The sequence below is a fragment of the Neltuma alba genome, unplaced genomic scaffold, assembly GCF_004799145.2.
Source record: "Neltuma alba isolate B1F8T4 unplaced genomic scaffold, ASM479914v2 tig00012014_pilon, whole genome shotgun sequence".
In the NCBI taxonomy this organism is placed as follows: Eukaryota; Viridiplantae; Streptophyta; class Magnoliopsida; order Fabales; family Fabaceae; genus Neltuma; species Neltuma alba.
In genome coordinates, this window is record NW_021636585.1 from 391,398 (window position 1) to 410,484 (window position 19,087).

A 19,087-nucleotide genomic window follows, 5' to 3' on the forward strand; every position below is an offset into this window, starting at 1 on the left:
CTATTAAATCTAATTTGAACAGCTCATATCTATAGATTATTATTACAGAGCAAATTTTTTTCAACTTTTTTTTATTACAGTTATTAACTGTTTAGACCAGATTTTAACAGTTTAAATTTATTTATTTATTTTTTTAATAATATTATTTTTATAAGATGTCAAATCTCAATTATTGGAATTTGGATCCAATGGTGTGAAGGGAAAAGAGGGTAGTGGAGAGGAAGAGGATGGGAGAAGAAGTGGAGAGAATCCAAATCCATGCTGAAAAGCTATTGCCCCGTTTGTTCATGGAATAAGTGGAAATGCAATGGGATAATAACTAGAAATGTAATGTAATGCAATGATGATTACAAAAAGTTGTTTGGTACAACACTAAGAATGGTAAAACTAAATTTATTATTAATATTTAATTAAACTGAACCAAAATTGAAAAGATAAAAATGGCCTTAAATAAAATCACTTATCCCTGTAAGAACTAGGCATCTTCATCCCATAATCCAACGCTAGCAAAGAAAAGCAATAATATGTGCTTTCTTGTTCGTTCTTCAGTTTCCTTTCACGTCTTCATAGAATCGCAATAGGCAGTCTGTCAAGAAAGGATGAAGGGTCGGGCGGCATATGGAAAGGTTGTAAATGGAAACAAGGAGGCAAGGTCATTGATGAAGGAGCCTTGGGCGGAGAAAGATAATAAAGAAGGCAGGAGCAAATACTGTCTTTTTATTTTATTCTCACATATTCTAATCCATTCTTTACTTTTAGAAGTGTAATCTCTATTACCTCATATGATGTAATCCTAATATATTAGGATTATCTAAATAAACCAATCAAACATTTGGAAGAGGACATTGCATTGGATCACATACTTACCTATATTTATAAATCACGATTAAAAAAATTATTAAAATTATTTATAAATGATTCTAAACAGGTTCTATGTAATTAAGTCTAAACAATCATTCAACATTTTTTTTAAAGCCATATGCCCTAGCTTACAAGGGCACATATTATTTTTATTTGAAAATTTAACCTTTTGAGCAACAAGTGAGGTCTCATGTTCCAAATTTTCATGAGCCTTCAGCAAGTATAATTGAAGGTCTACCAGTCTCTATAACCTTCCCATTTATTTTCATTTATTTTTAATATAAATTGAATTAAAATTTAGTAATGGAAGGTGATTGAATAAAAGAAAACAATGTTAAGCCTTTAAATTCTGTAGATAAAAAAATCATGTTAAGAGAGTTATCTCTATTCGATTTATAATATTCGAAATTTCAAATACAAAACAAAATTAGAGGCATGATTTCTCCTCTTTTTTTTTCTCTGTGCTTTCAAAAAAAGTAAAAACCTGCACTAACGTCGTTGGATCTGTCCGGTAATTATAGTTATTTTCCTTTTTCTTTCTTTTATTTTTGGTGCTGGGGAAATCGCTGATCAGCTCCCCAGATCTCAGCCCGACTTAATTCTACTTCCTTCGTAAAATCTACGTGCTAGTGGGCAACGGCCCCATTATTAGTATGTATTGGATGATGCCGTTGAGTGCTCTGTGCTCCTTCTCTTGAGAAATTCATCCAAAACTGATAGCTTGGTTCTGCAATTAAGCTGCTCGAACAAGATGCCTGAGATTGCCGAAGCCACAGTGGTACTGACTGCTAACTTATCTACAAGTCCTGATTTTTTTCTCTATTGAAGATCAGAATTACCATAAGCAGCTCCGTCTTTAAACTTTTCATCTTGCAATTTCCGCGTTTATTCTTGATTCACAGACAATTATCAATTACTTACGAGAGCATGCGTTAGTTTGTCCTTTTTTTTTTCTTTCCCTTTTTTGTTTGTTTGTGAGTGATTTACTGGTATGCAGAGTCCTTCTGTTGGTGAAAATAACGATACACCGAAGAATGGATTTGACTTGGGAGCTTTTGTTGGAGACTTAACTGTCGAAGAGGATCTAAGCAGGTTTGAAGATTTCTTTGCCATCCTGATTTATGTGAAAGTTTTATCTGAGGTGTTTGAATCAAAATCATTTTGATGCAGTGATGATATATCGTTGGAGGGACTGCAACAGGAACTGGAAGAATGTAAAAATGATGAAGTAAGTAATTTAATGATCAGCGTTTCGGGAAATCTGGTAATTAAGATACTTGTGAAATGGATCACAAGGAGCAGGCGTGGTTATCGTGCATGACTATAGATAGACATAAGATACTTTCTGCATTCTGCTTCTAGTAACAATAACGTTTTTGCCTGTGATGTTTGTACTTCTTCTCTCAATAAAGCCCTACTGCGGAGAAATTACTTGTGCTGTTGTGCTAAATTTCCCCCTCTTTTGGCATTTAATTTGATCAATTGCGCCGCAAGCATGTCTGTTTTCTCTTAGCAATGGGTATTTAAGTTAGGATATGGCCTAATATTGAATCCAAAAGCACTTTCTTGTGCACTGCGCTTTTGCAGTAATTAGACTGACGTTTAATCTGTTAACCAAATGAAACACATACACAGATATGACTCGTGGATTGAACTTCCAAAACATATATCATGGCATGCAATATATATTCACTCAGCACGATATGCACCCATAAGTTTTCAGTTTTATGAACAAAGCTAATTTCTTCTGGTCTGTGGTTACAATACACATTGTTTAAATTTTTCCAAATTTCCCTCGCCTCTTCCAATTTCTCTTCTGCAACTACATTGATGTATAGGCATAATTATTAACTTTGTTTCTCTTGTCTAGGTAGTTGCAAACATATTATCTAAAGGTACAAAAATGAGGGATTACACGAAAGGTGTTGAGGTCAATTTGCGCAAAGTGGAATTGGATTCAATTCAGGTTTGTGGTTAATTTTCTGACGTTTGTGAATGCTTATTCATTTGTGATGGATACCAAAAAGGCCGTAGATCTTTTATCCTTTATTGTATAATTATTATTATGTCAGTTATTCCTTACCAATAATCATGTTTTGTTCCGTGATTATGGACAGCATACTAATCAATTAGTATTCCCCAATGTTCCAAACGCTGCAGGATTATATTAGGGAAAGTGATAATCTAGTCTCTCTTCATGATCAGATTCGAGATTGTGATAGCATCTTGTCACAAATGGAAGCTCTTCTTGGTGGATTTCAGGTATGCTGACACTTTGAGCACCTAGGATATATGAGCATTTATCAGGATAGAGATAGCACATAATGTCTTCACTTTTCTATTTTTATGTAAGTTGAAGAGTTCTCTATTTCAGCATATATGGTGAGGAAGCAGTTTTTCACTCATAAAATTAGTCAAATTGATGGGCCGCCTTTGTAATTTTTCCTCAATCTCTTTGTTATATTAGATAGTCACTGCATCAAAGTTTCTAACTTAACCTGCATATCCTTGGTTATATGTATGTTTTTATGTTGGAGATGATAAAAAAGATGTCAAAATCATATCTGAAGCTGTCTGCTCTTGCTATTTGTAGCTTAACTTTTATGAGCTCACGTTTACTACAAAATAGTTTGAAGGACTACTTTGAATTTTGAATGGAATTTCTTTGTGAATATTTAATTTGGTTTCCAGGCTGAAATTGGTTCTATCAGTTCAGACATAAAGATTCTCCAGGAGAAGTCTATGGATATGGGTTTGCGGCTTAAGAATCGTAAGGTATGAACATTGTTTTATACAAAAAAAAAATGTTGATGATGGTGATCCCTCCTGCCCGGCACCATATAAACTAAATCACTAGTATCTTGTATTATACTGTCATTTTGATCTGCAAACAAAGAGCCTAACGCTGATTGCTATTTGACAGTTGAATCAATCTCTCTGATAAGAATTTGTAAGCCCTTCCCCCTAACTTGTGTAATATGTTATTTGACCGATAGTTTTCTTGCAACAGGTAGCTGAATCCAAATTGGCTGAGTTTGTGGAAGACATAATAGTCCCTCCAAGGATGGTGGATATAATTGTTGATGGAGAGGTCTATATTCCTCAACCCACTCACCAATATTGAATTTGTTGATTTTGTTGGTGCAACAAGCGTATAATCATTTCCTGTAGCACTCTTTGCTTCTTGATTTGATCTCAACGTCTATTTCAGCTTTTTGAGGTGTTGAAGAGGCAGTTTTAATTGAGGATCTCTCTTAATTAATTCTTGAAGTTTCTGAATTTCTGCATGTGTACATGATAAACTCCTGTGATTTCTTGTTACCACAACCTGTATCATTCAAGTGATCAAGCCCTTATGGAGTGAAAACTTAGGGGCTCAAGATCTTTATTTGTTCTTAGCATTTCAGTTCTCTCTCTCTCTCTCTCTCTCTGTGTGTGTGTAACATTGTTTAATTTAACAGTTGACATAATTCTAGATGTCGTTAAGTATGGCCATATTGAAGATATATGGAACGACTCCCTTTTTCGGGAATGGGACTTTGATTGACAAGTTATTGTGACTTTTTGATAAGATGTCTCTTCTATTTCTTCCACGGCGTTCTCATATTGATCAAAAGCAATTTTTTTTTAATCGTTATTAAAGTAAATGTTATTCATTTCATCTGCATCAACAGCACCTGATGTGCACATTGCTCAGTATACCCATGTAGCTTTCTTCTTCTCTTTGGAATTCAGGTCAATGAGGAATATATGCGAACTCTTGAGATTTTGAGTAAGAAACTGAAGTTTGTAGAAGTGGACCCAATGGTTAAGGCTTCAAAAGCTCTAAAAGATGTTCAACCTGAGCTTGAAAAACTCCGTCAGAAAGCAGTTTCAAAGGTTATTTGATCCTATTACTGTGATCGTAGGACTTCCTTTGTTTCTTTTATAATCTTATATAAATATCTTGCACGTATTTATTTTTCTTAATGTGAGATGCCATCTGCTAACAATTAACTTCACTATGGCTAATTTTTCACAGGTGTTTGACTTCATTGTTCAGAAACTCTATGCGCTAAGAAAACCCAAAACAAATATCCAAATTCTTCAACAAAGTGTCCTGTTAAAATACAAGTGAGTTTCCCCTTTTCCCTAGACGCTTCAATTTTCATCCTAATATTTATCTGATCAATAGATATTTTGTTTGCTTCAACATCTAGTTACAATTTTTTTCTTCTTCTTTCATTGGGATGAAATTCTTGCAAGTCATTATTTGTTTGGACTTTTGTCTGAATGACTCTCCCTCTATGAAGCTGGTTTTGCTTCATAACACATTTTCACAAAATCGTTTTCCAATTTTAAATGGATGAGTTCAATAAGCTCTTATTTATTACCTCAAATAATGGCTACATGTGTTTGCTTGTTTAATTTTCTTCAAATGCATCTCCCTTGAGCAAGAGTTTCTATTTTCTAATCAAATATGTTCAACCTTAAGTTTTTTGACTGGATATTGTATAGGATTAAACTATGAACTGTGATGCATAAAAGTGGAGCTGCATAGTGTCGAGCATGACACTTGAGATTGCATTTCAATGCTATTTATCTCCATCTGTTGCAGTGTTTGCATCTTATGCAACTTATTTGTGTCATGTATTGGTATCATTGCTTCCTTGGGTTTGAATTTATTTAGGTTTAACTTATTATTTTTCAGCCTTGGAAGCAGGTAGCTAAAACAGCTGTGATTGTGCTTACAAAAAGTATTTGACGATTTTGTAGAATATAGTTGCTCAATATTCTCAGGGTTTTCTTTTCTGGTTTACATTTTTGCTTGTCAGATTCACACACGTATGTTTAGCCAGCCAAGAGGAGAATGATGTGAAATGTAGTCAATCTTTTTTCCACTTGGTTGCTCTTGAGTGTGGAAGTCATTGTGGTTGTTTTTTAACTATGGGTTTCTTGTAAACCTAACAATTGGGAGCATGCGAATGTAGGTATATTGTTTCCTTTCTCAAGGAACATGGCAAGGAGGTATACAATGAAGTTCGTGCAGCATACATTGATACAATGAACAAGGTAACTATTGTAATCAGAATATTAAATGAATATTTTCCTTGACCAAAATTTTGGAAACTTAATGGCTGGAGAAGGTTTGGTTGCTCAAGATGCAATTATTTTCGATTATTTTTCCTGAGTGGGAGACTTTTCTAATGAACTTTATGTCATCATTGTGTCCAATGTGCCATCAGATTAGATTTTATTTAATTTGGTTTTCTATACCTAAGTGCCAAAAAATACAAATTTTCTTTTCCCAATGGGGTTTGAATCTAGGTATGGACAGCATTTGAGACTGAAAGGAGCTCAGTTTCAGCCTGATACAGATAAATGCTGTCTGGTAGCTGTCCCTTTTGATCCATGTTGATCAATTATTTTATTGTTAATCTTTGCTCTGGATTATCAATGCTTAATACTTATTCCTGGGATTTCTTGCACGCTAAATATATTGCCTAGTGAAGGATTTAATTCTGCTGTATTTTTGCAGGTTCTTAGTGCACATTTTCGAGCTTACATACAAGCACTAGAGAAACTACAGTTGGATATTGCGACATCCAATGATTTAATTGGTGTGGAGACAAGAAGCACTGGGCTCTTTACAAGAGTCTGGGAACCATTGAAGAACCGATCTGCAGTTTTTGCTCTTGGTGATAGGATCAATATATTAAAGGTACTGTGGAAGTAAAGTTTTATTTTATTTTTTGTTGTATTGTAAGCATTTTAGATCTTAAGGGTATCACTGTATATTCTCCTCAGATCTGGGGGGTGTGTGTAAATTTATTTTGCCTCTTGCCTATAGGCCTTCCATCATCTGTGAAAGACCAGAGAATTCATACAAGAGAATAATGATTCTCTCTGCCTTTTATTTTTTCCTACAATAGTTACAAGTCAGTTTAGAAAGGAGTATTTTGCAGATGATTCTTTTTCTAAGTGCTCACTGAATTGGCCAAGAAATCTGTGTTTTTACTGGTGTCAATGGCTCTACTCAAGGAGTGCTTGAAATAAAGTTAACAATTTGTGAAGACAAAGAAACATATTTTGAGTGGGATCCTTTCCGAGGCTCCAGCTTTCTGTTACTTGTCTTATAAAGTGATCTATAAATTTTATTTTGCTTAGATATGAGATGGAATGAAGTTATATTAGAAAGCATTTAGTTTTCTTTTGTTGGACAGATGAATTTTTCCTGCTATGGTATAGTTAATAGGAGCTAATGAGTTTATAGATGATTCTGATCTTCAAAAATTTTAGGGACTTTTGGATAACTATTTAGAATTGAAAGTCTGCTAATTGTTGTATTGGTACCAGGAAATTGATGAACCTGCATTGATTCCTCATATAGCTGAAGCCAGCTCCACTAAATATCCATATGAGGTCTTGTTCAGGAGCCTGCAGAAGCTGCTTATGGATACTGCTACTTCTGAGTACTTCGCAGTTTTCTGCGCCTCTTAATATTGTTATATAAAATGATAATTCTCTTAAAATCTTCAGCCACGTGCGTGTTGACATTATATTCTTTCATCTGCAGATATCATTTCTGTGATGTTTTCTTCATGGAGGAATCTATATTTTATGAAATCTTCTCAGGTATAACTTGTGAAGTTTCTCAATATTTATGTGTTTTCTACTTAACATTTAAACAATTGTAAACTAGTGCTTGGTTATGATGCTCGGAATGAACTTTTTTTATGTTCACTGTTAAATTTGTTATAGTTATTTAATACTACCTCTGGTCCTTAATAGCTAGTTGAGAGGTTGGATTTGGTTCTGAATATAAGACCTTAATCCACTTTTTCTCCCATTTTCCCCCAAAATATCCCTATTATTTGTAAAAGGTTTCCACCAAGGGATGAATCCAATCATCCAATGCACATGATTGAAGAGGACAGTTTAGGAACACCAATAGACATTTGTGACAAATAACTAACTTAACTAATTTTCTTAATATCTCCAAATTAGTTAACTAGCTCTTATATTAAGGACTAGAGGTGGTAAATCTTTTGAGTAAGCATAATTTTCTCACACATAAGTGCCTGAAGATGATGGGAGCTCTAAAACATTGGGAGAATCAAATGACTCTATTTGATATTTGATATTTTCAGGTCCTTTTGGTGTCATTGATGAGCACTTCAGTTTAATACTTCAAAATTGCTATGATGCTATAGGACTGATGCTTATGATATGCATAATACGTCAACATCAGGTAACGAACAGTATGATATTGATTTTTGAGAGAGGAGATTAGATAGCCTTGCACAAATAATCTCCCACTCTTGATGATAAGATTCAAATTTTTTATTTTTAAGTCTTAATACACTGAGCTTGTGATCTGGTAGCATGTAATTTTTTTTTGTGAATTTAGACCGTTGTTGTTGCTTCTTTAATTGAAAAGAGTCTTAATGTGTCAAGTTTTTATTATTTTTTTTTTTTAATGTTGTTTTCATGAACTTTTTCCCCCTCCAAATCATGGAGGACTAAATTTACAAAAGGATTGCCCTAACCCACTATTATTAAACATTTTTTAGGGAAACATTATTTATGAGCAAGGAAAAAAACGGAGAAACTATTTAATTATAAGCATATTTAAACAGGAAAAAGCTAAAAGTATGCTATATAAACAAAAGTGGTAAATTCATGACAACATTTGACTAACCAAACATAATAATCATCAAATGCACCTCTAATATTATTTTATCTCATTCTTTTGGCCTCTGAGGTTGGATTTTATAGTTTCTTATTGTACCTATGACCTTTCTTTTTAATATGTGGCTTGAGCTTCTAAGTTGCCCATTTCCTTTCAACCTTCAAATTACACATGCTTTGGGGGCTTGCCTTGATTGATGCTAGAAGCACCGAAGCCACCGCCAGGAAAGTGCTTGGCTGAAGTTGGCCCTTCTCATAGTGTGAAAGTCACTGGGCTTTTCTCAGTACCTTACCTAAGTGCTTTAAACTCTGACATGAATACCTTTAATTACACTGATTGGACTATAAGATTTTAAATAAATTTTGTTGACATGGCTTTAACACGTCTTTTTCCCACAGCATTTTTTCACAAAAAAAATAAGATTCACTGTCATTTGGCAAATATTTTTAGTGCAACTTCAAATAATCTACTTAATCTGTAGCTGACTTGCCTGTTCTTTTCAGCTCATTATGTCTCGAAGGAGGATCCCATGCTTGGATTCTTACTTTGACAAGGTCAGTTTCCATTGTCTATATATTTATCTAAACAAGGCTCTCTTAATCATGTTTGATACCTGATAAATTTTTCTGGTGAATGGATGAGGATTCATGAGTAACTGTAGGATTTGTGTTGGGCCAATCTAGCTTTATGTACAATTGCAGTGGTTGAAATCAAGGATGTAAGTTAGGAAACTGCCTCATTGCTTACTGCTTAGCAGAGAATTGAAATCAGAGGAAATGGCAGAAAAGAATGCAGGTGCAGATGATTCATTCACACTATCAAGATATAAATAGGTTTACACATACACCCCAGCTATTCTCTCTATAAATGACATGTAGGATAGCAGAATAAACAACATGTATACACAAAGAATTAATGAATAAATGGAAAGAGCTCACCTAGTACATAGCGAAATGTAAGCTCCTTTTAATTTGAATGGAAAGAGCTCACTTAGTACATAGCGAAATGTAAGCTCCTTTTAATTTGAATGGAAAGAGCTCACCTAGTACATAGCGAAATGTAAGCTCCTTTTAATTCATAGTCTTAGCTAGTAGTACTATAATATGGTCAAAATAATAACTAACGGTTCTGCACTATCACTTCATTTATTTCAATTATTAATCATTTTGGAGTAGAGCTAGTGGGATGAAGCTGCTTGTTGTTGTTTGGAGTGCAACTCCAAGCATGATTGGAATGTAAAATTGCTGGAATATGAAGTCTTATAAAATTTTCGTCTCCCCCATCTTCTTGATTGAACTATTGATATTTTGCATGACTGCTCTATATATTTTACTAATAGCTAAAGATTGTTAGACGTATTGTGGAGTGTGTTTTGATTTCCTTATATTTCTCTCACTTACTGCATATTTATTGTCATGTATGAATTCCAGCTCAAGTATGAAGTCTGGATTTAAATGGACCTGCAATTTGATGGTTTTAATGGATATAAATGATGAAAAAGTGTCAATAGGCATGTACGTCATACAGAGTTAAGCTTGATCCATAATAGATTTTGGATCTTACAATGGGCAGGTCAATATTTCCCTATGGCCTCGTTTTAAGATGGTATTTGACATGCACCTCAACAGCCTGCGTAATGCAAATGTAAAGACATTATGGGAAGATGATGTACATCCTCACTATGTCATGAGACGTTATGCTGAGTTTACAGCTTCCCTTATCCACTTAAATGTTGAGTATGGGGATGGCCAGGTCAGTGTAATTTAAAAAAAAAAAAAAAAACTGAGAGGCATGAAAGTTTCTTTTGTGAATTGCTGATACAATCTTTCTCCTTGTATATGTTTCAGCTTGAATTGAATTTGGAGCGATTGAGAATGGCTGTTGACGACTTGCTTATCAAGCTTGCCAAGAATTTTCCAAAACCGAAGCTGCAAACTGTTTTTCTTATAAACAATTATGATATGACTATTGCTGTCCTAAAGGTAGGAATCTGTGAATTGATCCTCTATTCCAGGAAGCAGGTCCCGACTTGCTTATCATATGACTATTTCATTTTTTATAGGCGATGTGGTTCACACAAACACTGATGATCATGAGCTGCTCCTTTTCTTGGCCTTGGCAACTGAAAATTTTCATCTTGTCTGATTCCAGGAAGCAGGTCCCGAAGGTGGGAAAATTCAAATGCACTTTGAGGAGCTTCTGAAGAGCAATACAGCCTTATTTGTGGTAACTGCAATCATTTTCTTTAATATGTCTGGTCTCAGTGGGGGAAAAAACATAGATTTCAGATGTTTAAAGCTGGCATTAATTTAGCATGTCTTGTCATGGAGTGTTCATGTCTAAACTCCCCATCTCCCTTCCAGAAGGCGAACCATATGAAGTCTTGATTGTAAGAACCGAGCTAGGTGTTTGACTATTTCTTTATCCAAGTGCTTTGGGAGAACTTGCAAAAGAGGAAGGGATACTTATAGTATAGGGAATACAACCATTTGACCCTCCTCATCTGCAATTTTCTTTAAATTGTCTTTTATTCTTGCAGGAAGAATTGCTTCAAGAACATTTTAACGATTTAATCAAATTTGTGAAGACCAGAGCCTGTGAGTATCATAATAGATGAAAGCACATGACTTTTTATCTGAATTTGTATTTTTCTGATACTTGCCTTAATTATGTGTAATAACATGTCAGCTGAGGACCCCACTTCAAGTTCCGATAAGCCCATAACTGTTGCCGAAGTCGAGCCACTGGTGAAGGATTTTGCTAGTAGGTGGAAGGCTGCCATAGAGTTGATGCACAAAGATGTGATTACTTCTTTCAGCAACTTCTTGTGCGGCATGGAGATCTTAAGGGCTGCATTGACTCAGCTGTTGCTTTACTATACCAGACTTTCAGATTGCATAAAGAAGATCGTTGGTGGCTCTGCACTTAACAAGGATCTTGTTTCCATATCTTCAATCATGTATGAAATTAGGAAATACTCGAGGACTTTCTAATTTGTTGCCACTGTCATTATTGTATGCTATATCTGATTTTTGATCCGAGGCATTCAATTTATATGTTAACTACAAATTTTTGGATGATGAGAGTGAGATGTGATGCTTCTTTCAAAGATGTTAATAACAGTCAGTTCCTCAGGTAAAATAAGTTCCATTTTATGCACCATTGTAAGTAGGGAGTACTTAGGTGTGGTAAACTTCGGAATCTGTGAATGTAAAATATCAATGCAATTTTTCATCTAGGTGAGGGTGACAATAGTTTGGCCAAAAAAGTTGACTAGGATAATAATATATAATTCACACAAGGATTTTCTTTGGAAAAAAAAAAATATCAGCCGTGTGATGGACAAACATTATTGTGCAGTTTTTTTTTTTTTTGGGGTTTTGGAATAAAATGCGGTAGGAAAATGTCCCAAAACCAAGTTATTAGAAACTCAGAATAGCTTTAAACTTTAACAACAACAATAACAAACTTTATCTCACTAAGTGGGGTTGGGTGCTTAAATTGCATGACACCATTCATGTAGCTAATTTTATTTAGTGGGATAAAGCTTGTTTTTGTTGTTAGAATTCAGAGCTATTTTCTTAAAAATTTTCATGATGATTGTATTAGCATTTATTTGGTGATCCTGACGCATCTAGGTACGACAATTAAACTTCACTTAAGATATGATGAAATGCAGCAATCTAATTACGCATTAGAAAGTTACACATTTGTCAGATATAGTTATCAACAACATGATTGTCATTACAGTGAAGTTCAAATGTTGCCTAGATTGATGTGATCGGATCCATATTTTTCTTCAGGACATATTTGTGATAGCATTTAGCACTTTAGGAAATAATTTGAAATTTCTGGGGCATATTCCTGGTTTTTGAAAAGTACTGTCGAAAAGCAAAAGGCCAATGAAATTAAATTAACATGTCAAGTTTCATGTCATTTATTCAAATATCTGCTCATATATATCGGGGAAAAATTTTAAAAAAAAAATAACGTTAAAATGCTATTCCTTTTAGTTATCTCAAAGGACATATCCTCTCCCACAAACTTATAATTTTGTTTGCATAAAAATTTACGGTTGAAAACAAAAGGCTAAGAATAGTGATTTATGTATGAAATTAAAAGAATAGTTATTTATGTATGAAATTAACTTGTCTCGTTTTATGTCATTAATTCTCATGTATATTAGGGGAAAAAGTTGAAAGCAATTTTTTTTTTTTTTGGGAATGGGAACTATTTTTGGCATTTACTATGGAAAAGATGAATTAGTCTTGGGCTTTACCAAAAAAAAAAATCAAAATGCTTTTAAAATTATAGGTTACTATACATTATTTTCATAGAATATCAATATATAAAATTAATTTATGGCATGAAATATATTGCCAGAGTTAATTATATAAAACTAATACTCATTAAAAAAATACATGTATCGCGTGGTAGTATATGGACCTGACTCAGCCCAAAGTGATTAGGCAGGGCCAGTTCTTTGAGTAAGGTTAGTCGGCCTGATAAACAATGCTGCAACATTTTTTATTTTTTATAATTATTTATAACATTCACTTTGCAGACCCCAGCTTCTCCACCATTAGATCCAACGAACGGTTCGGATTATGTCGTTGGGCGACCACGGCAGGTCCCACCACTAAAATAAATGCAGCATTGCCTGGCTTGCTCCATTAACATGGCCATCCCCTCCACTCCAACCATCATTGCCAAATCTGGTTTGGTGGTTGTGAAGTAAAGAAGATCATGATGCGATACAAAGAGGTTATAAGCTCTCTTTCTCTCTCTGTGAATTCCGTTTATCGATGATGAAAGTGTACGTGTTTGATATTTTGAGAACTGGTGATTCGTTAGTTTCATAACTCTCACTACGAATATTGATCAGGAGAAAGAGGCGAAGAAGGAAGCGTTCAGGAAATATCTGGAGTCAAGCGGAGCTGTGGATGCCCTCACCAAAGGTTTCTCTAACTTCTTCCCCAATCTTAAGAGTCTGTTGGAGTAACTGATGGCTCTTTTAATTGTTTCATTTCCTCAAATAATTTACTCGCGGAACATTTTCTTGCTCTTTTTTGCTGTCTTCCAGTTCTCGTTGCTTTATATGAGCAAAATGACAAGCCTTCCTCTGCCCTTGAGTAAGTACCTTGTGGTTTTCTGTGTGTTTTTGTTGCCATGTGCTTGCGCAAAATCGTGTGCCGCGGACCATTCAAGTAAACCAGTACGAACGTAAATATTAGTTGGGCTAAAATCAAGTCATTTTTAATTTGCTGGGAGATTTGGTATCTCTTCAATTCGTGGTGCATTCTAACCTTTTTTTTAATTTGAATTTGATCTGTTCAAGTTTCATATACTTAGCGTAAATCACTTTAAGGCAATAACGCACAAATAGATAAACCACTTTCAGGGCTTGAGCTTCAGATGATGCTATTTGTGTGTGTCACATGTATAACAAGCTTCTCTTTTTCAGGTTCATTCAACAAAAGTTAGGAAGTACTTCTATATCCGAATATGAAAAATTGCAAGCTGAATTGTCCGATCTTCAAATGAAATATGATGAGCTTTTGGTGGCACACCAGCAGACCTGCAAAGAGGTACTCTCGAATCATTTACACTTTTTTGAATGAGTTGTTGTATTGGTATGAACCCATTGTAAATCTTAATGGGTTCACTCAAATTTATAATTTTTCTTGATAACCTCAAGCTTTACCATTAACAAAAGATGTTTAAAGATTTATTGTTCAAAATTTAGTTTGCATCTACTTGGTATACAGCGAAGGTTATAAGTGTTAGGAAATAAGTGATATGTCAGTGCCGGTGTTTGATTGTCTCCTGCAATCTTTTCATCATATTATGTGATTTTCTTGTCATCAAAGAAGCCTATCCTACCGCATGCTCACCGCCAGACACCAGCACATTACCCATGAACAATTGCTACTGTTCCATGAAGCTCTTTTGTAATAGGTACTTCAATAGTTCTGATACATTCCATATATAGCATGTATGTTTCATCTAGTCAGTTGTACGTAGCTCAAAGTTTAAAACATGATATGATCACCTTACTTGATTTCTATAAGAAATGAATAATATTGAAATGACTAGGAGCATTCTTTGTGTCTGCAAGCGCAAACTGTTGATTATGTGTCAAGTTAGGGATGTTGGCATGTTGGGATTGAAGATGGCAGAGAAATGATGCTTGCTTATAATGTATAAAGTATGGGATATAATGACTTGAAATATTTGGTTAGCAACAAGAATAGGAAATTGTGGCAGAAAATTGGCAACCATTGACAAAGGTAATGGACGAAAGAAAAAGGGAACAGAGGCCATTTGCCTAGGGAAAAAACTGTTTTGGAACATCTGTGTTATGGTTAACTGCGTCAGTATAACTGTTTTGGAACAGAGACCATTTGCCTAGGTCAGGGCTGATTCTTCCTCTCTGTGTGTATGTGCCCCACAACCAGCCGTGGGGGACAAACACAAAGAAAAGCAGATCATGCCAAAATTAACAAATATTGCTTGCCCCTGTGGATACATAGGCAAATTACAGGAAAGTTGCTAATAAAGAGAATTGACTCTTCATTAACTTGCCAAGCCTCCTTATCCAAAATATCCATGAATCTGGGCAAGGGATTCTAAGAATATGTGAGGATACCATTCATCTCATGTGCCACTTTATCTATCCAATCTGCCGCTTGCATATCTGTTGTGTTTGACGGGATTATCCATTCCATCCCGTCCTTACGGAGTAGTTCTCAACCTTTGTTACCAGATGTTGTTGTTTTGCCAATAGCCTCACTTTAAGATGTTGGTTGCCTAAACTGATAACTACTCCAGAAATTTCTATGGTTACTGAATGCAGTATACGAGTAATTTGCAAATTGTCTAGTAATGACATATCTGGAAGTTGTTACTTCACTTGCCTCAGCAGATCTAACTTGTATACCATGTTAATTTTGTTATGGGTGCTTATATGTTGCTATTCAAGCATTTCATGAACTCTTATACAGTTGCTTGAAGTGTCCTGTTTACACCGTGTTAGGATTTAGTCACCAAATCCCATTTTGCTTGACAGTTGGAGGAAATGAAAAATTCACAAGCCTTGGCAGTGACATCTACAAGAGAAACGACTGATAGTGAGTCCCCAAAAAATGGGCTTTAAGGTCTATGCTATAGGTGCAAACTCGACATTCTCGGAGCTCCATACTCGCATGACTTGCGCTGCAACTTTGTCTCTTGTTTCAATCATGTATGAAATTAGGAATTACTACAGGACTTTCTAATTTGTTTGATTGTCATTATTTTATACTAATCTGATTTCTGATCCGAGTCATTCAATTTATTTGTCAACATTAGTTTTTGGATTCAGCATCAGTCAGTTCTGAAGTATTGCTGTTCTAGATCTTCGGAATCTATGAATGTAAAAGATCAATGCAATCATTCATCCCATTGGTGAGGATGGAAATGATATATAATTCACATATGTATTGTTTTGGTAGTTGTCATTTGTCAACGATGGTAAATTTCAAACATTTTGTGGATTGATGCTATCTTTTAGGCATTTAAGAAAGACAACCTGAAATTTCTGGGTTTTATCGTCTCAGTTAGTGGTAGTAGCTAACTTTTAGAAGGGAGAATATTTGATCACGTGTAAATGCCAGTCATAACTTTGAGTAGTAACAACGATAATTTATAAAATGCTTTAGAATAATTATTATCTACGCATGGATTTTCGAAATGAAAATTTCCCTAGAGCTAATATGACTACTTTTGGAATAATTCAAACAGTTTTTACCCAAATAATGATTAATATAATTGTTGAGACTCTTTTTTATTTCTTTTTATCTTTTTTATGGGATCATTGAGTCTTTTTTTTTTTTTTTTGGAGTAAAGGGATCATTGAGTCATTGATTAATCCCATTGTCCCAACATACTATTTAAATGTTTATATTTTCCCGGTAATATAAATTAAAATTTGGAAGTTAAAATGAGCTCAACTATTAGGAACTAAATTGAGTTGGATCACAACACCTCGTAATTATAAAGTCTTTCTACTACTTAATTTTATTTACAAGACTTGAACATAAAATTTTACTAAAAGAAATAAGTGTTTTTTAAGAAAAAGACAAAATGATATTAACTAATATAAATTTACAAGCTGCAAACAGTCAGCGAAGTAAAATGAGATTTAAAAAAATTGTAAAAAACTGATGTTAGAATAATCCTAAAGTTAACAACGGAAAAATTAAAAGGTAAAACTAGGGTTAAAAGAAAAAGAAAAAAGTGTTGAATCACTTAAATGGTTGCTTTTTCTCCCCCTTCCTTTCAACCTTTGTGTGTTGGAGCGCCCCTTGAAAATTGATACATTACACTGCAAATAGGCTTGGTTGGGGAGAGTGATGTGTGGGGTTAACCAAAACAGTGTGATGAAATCATTGAAATGGTGCGTTATGGCATTTTCATGTTCCCCTGTTGTTTACTTTTTTTTTTTTTTTGGCCGAACTCTTGTTGTTTACGGTTAACAAGTCCTTCATTCAATTTGGAATCCCTTTCATTGTTAGGATCCAAATCAATCAAACTAACTCAACAACAATCTTCATGAAAACCATTTTCCCATTTTCTCACAGAGCAACCTAAAGATCTGTTTCTGTATTTACCTGTCCCATTATACTTTTCTTTGTTGTCATTTTTAATTATCTTACTCCTCTTATAATTTTTTCCCTCATTTTCTTCTCATTTAAACTTGTACACATTTATCTATGGGAAAATGACACTAAAATACCACTTGAATTCCAAAAAGACACATAAGGGACCTGAATAAGCAAAATGACAAAGAAGACATCAGGTACCAATATGAAATTTTGATTTTTGGCCTAAAGACTGAATTGCCCTTATTGTGTTTGCCTCCTCCCAGCGAAAGCAATTCCCCCCACTTGGCGAAAGAGAAACTGCCCCCACTTGGCGAAACCAATCCATCTACTCGGTGAAACTAATCCCTCCCCTCAGTGAAACCGAATCCCTCTACTCGATGAAACCAATCCCTCCACTCCACGAAACCGAACCCCCTCCAGTTGATAAAACTAAATCCTTCGCATCACCATTCTGTAGAGATTGTTGATTTGATGGGTTTTGGTTGTGGGAAAGAGGATTTGTAGTGAGAGAGGGAGTGAACCGAAGCGGAAATCAGCAAGCAATTATGTAACGTAACTGCTGTCATATGCCTGCTGGTTTTTGGTAAATCCCATTACGTGAATGGTAAATTTCACTATACATGTAGTTAATTATGAATTTTACAAAATACATATTGTGATTTACAACTTTTGTAGTGAAAATGACTACTTTGTTAATGGGTTTTGCAACCTGTTTTCAGGAGATAAACAACTTGTTTGTAAAAACTAATAAAAGTGACAACTTTTGTAGTCACGTTGAATTAACTGGTTGCAAAAGCCATTTAAGAAGTGGTCATTTTCACTATAAAAGTTGTAAATATCACTGTGTGTTTTGTAAAATTCAGCATCAAATTTTATTGATTTTTAGAAACAAGTTGCTCATCCCCTGAAAAGATGTTGCAAAACTCATTTAAGAAGTGGTCATTTTCACTATAAAAGTTGTAAATATCACTGTGTGTTTTGTAAAATTCAGCGTCAAATTTTATTGATTTTTAGAAACAAGTTGCTCATCCCCTGAAAAGAGGTTGCAAAACTCATTTAAGAAGTGGTAATTTTCACTAGAAAAGTTGTAAATATCACTGTGTGTTTTGTAAAATTCAGAATGGAATTTTATTAGTTTTTAGAAACAAGTTGCTCATCCCCTGAAAAGAGGTTGCAAAACTCATTTAAGAAGTGGTAATTTTTACTACAAAGTTGTAAATATCACTCTATGTTTTGTAAAATTCAGCATGGAATTTTATTGGTTTTTAGAAACAAGTTGCCAATTCCTTGAAAAGAGGTTGCAAAACTCATTTAAGAAGTGGTAATTTTCACTACGAAAGTTGTAAATCTCACTATGTGTTTTGTCAAATTTAGTAGGAAATTTTATTAGTTTTTAGAAACAAGTTGCCCATCCCCTGAAAACAAGTTACAAAACCCATTGAATAAGTGGTCATTTTTACTACGGAAGTTGTAAATCCCACTATACGTTTTGTCAAATTTAGCGTGAAATTTTATTAGTTTTTACAAACAAGTTGTTTATCTCCTGAAAACAGGTTGCAAAACCCATTAACAAAGTAGTCACTTTCACTACAAAAGTTGTAAATCACAATATGTATTTTGTAAAATTCATAATTAACTACATGTATAGTGAAATTTACCATTCACGTAATGGGATTTACCAAAAACCAGCAGGCATATGACAGCAGTTACGTTACGTAATTGCTTGCTGATTTCCGCTTCGGTTCACTCCCTCTCTCACTACAAATCCTCTTTCCCACAACCAAAATCAACAATCTCTACAGAATGGTGATGCGATAGAGTAAGATAATAGCATTTTCAACATTCTTCTTTCCTTCTTCCCGCATTTCATCAGCGTCGGTCTTCCTCTCTCCTTTCTCTCACTGCGTCG

General features: G+C 34.5%; 2 protein-coding genes across 3 annotated transcripts; both read left to right on the forward strand.

The window, feature by feature from the left end:
- Positions 1–1,439: 1,439 nt before the first annotated feature.
- Positions 1,440–11,688, forward strand: LOC114721217 (vacuolar protein sorting-associated protein 52 A). Of its 2 annotated transcripts, none has more exons than XM_028907042.1 (20): positions 1,440–1,639; positions 1,895–1,953; positions 2,032–2,089; positions 2,732–2,827; positions 3,022–3,123; positions 3,553–3,636; positions 3,872–3,952; positions 4,597–4,740; positions 4,883–4,974; positions 5,832–5,913; positions 6,380–6,562; positions 7,198–7,313; positions 7,418–7,476; positions 7,992–8,092; positions 9,037–9,087; positions 10,106–10,285; positions 10,381–10,515; positions 10,685–10,759; positions 11,073–11,130; positions 11,222–11,526. In XM_028907042.1, exons 1-20 carry the CDS (start codon positions 1,613–1,615, stop codon positions 11,524–11,526), a joined length of 2,088 nt encoding a protein of 695 aa, XP_028762875.1. In that variant the 5' UTR covers positions 1,440–1,612. The 2 variants fall into 2 exon arrangements, with proteins under 2 accessions (XP_028762875.1, XP_028762874.1); XM_028907041.1 differs by having other exon boundaries at positions 1,441–1,639; positions 1,859–1,953; positions 11,222–11,688.
- A 1,530-nt stretch (positions 11,689–13,218) lies between these two features.
- On the forward strand, positions 13,219–16,109 carry LOC114721220 (c-Myc-binding protein homolog). Its single transcript, XM_028907046.1, has 5 exons — positions 13,219–13,297; positions 13,419–13,491; positions 13,617–13,665; positions 13,998–14,121; positions 15,603–16,109. Exons 1-5 carry the CDS (start codon positions 13,280–13,282, stop codon positions 15,687–15,689), a joined length of 351 nt encoding a protein of 116 aa, XP_028762879.1. The 5' UTR covers positions 13,219–13,279; the 3' UTR covers positions 15,690–16,109.
- Positions 16,110–19,087: the final 2,978 nt, after the last annotated feature.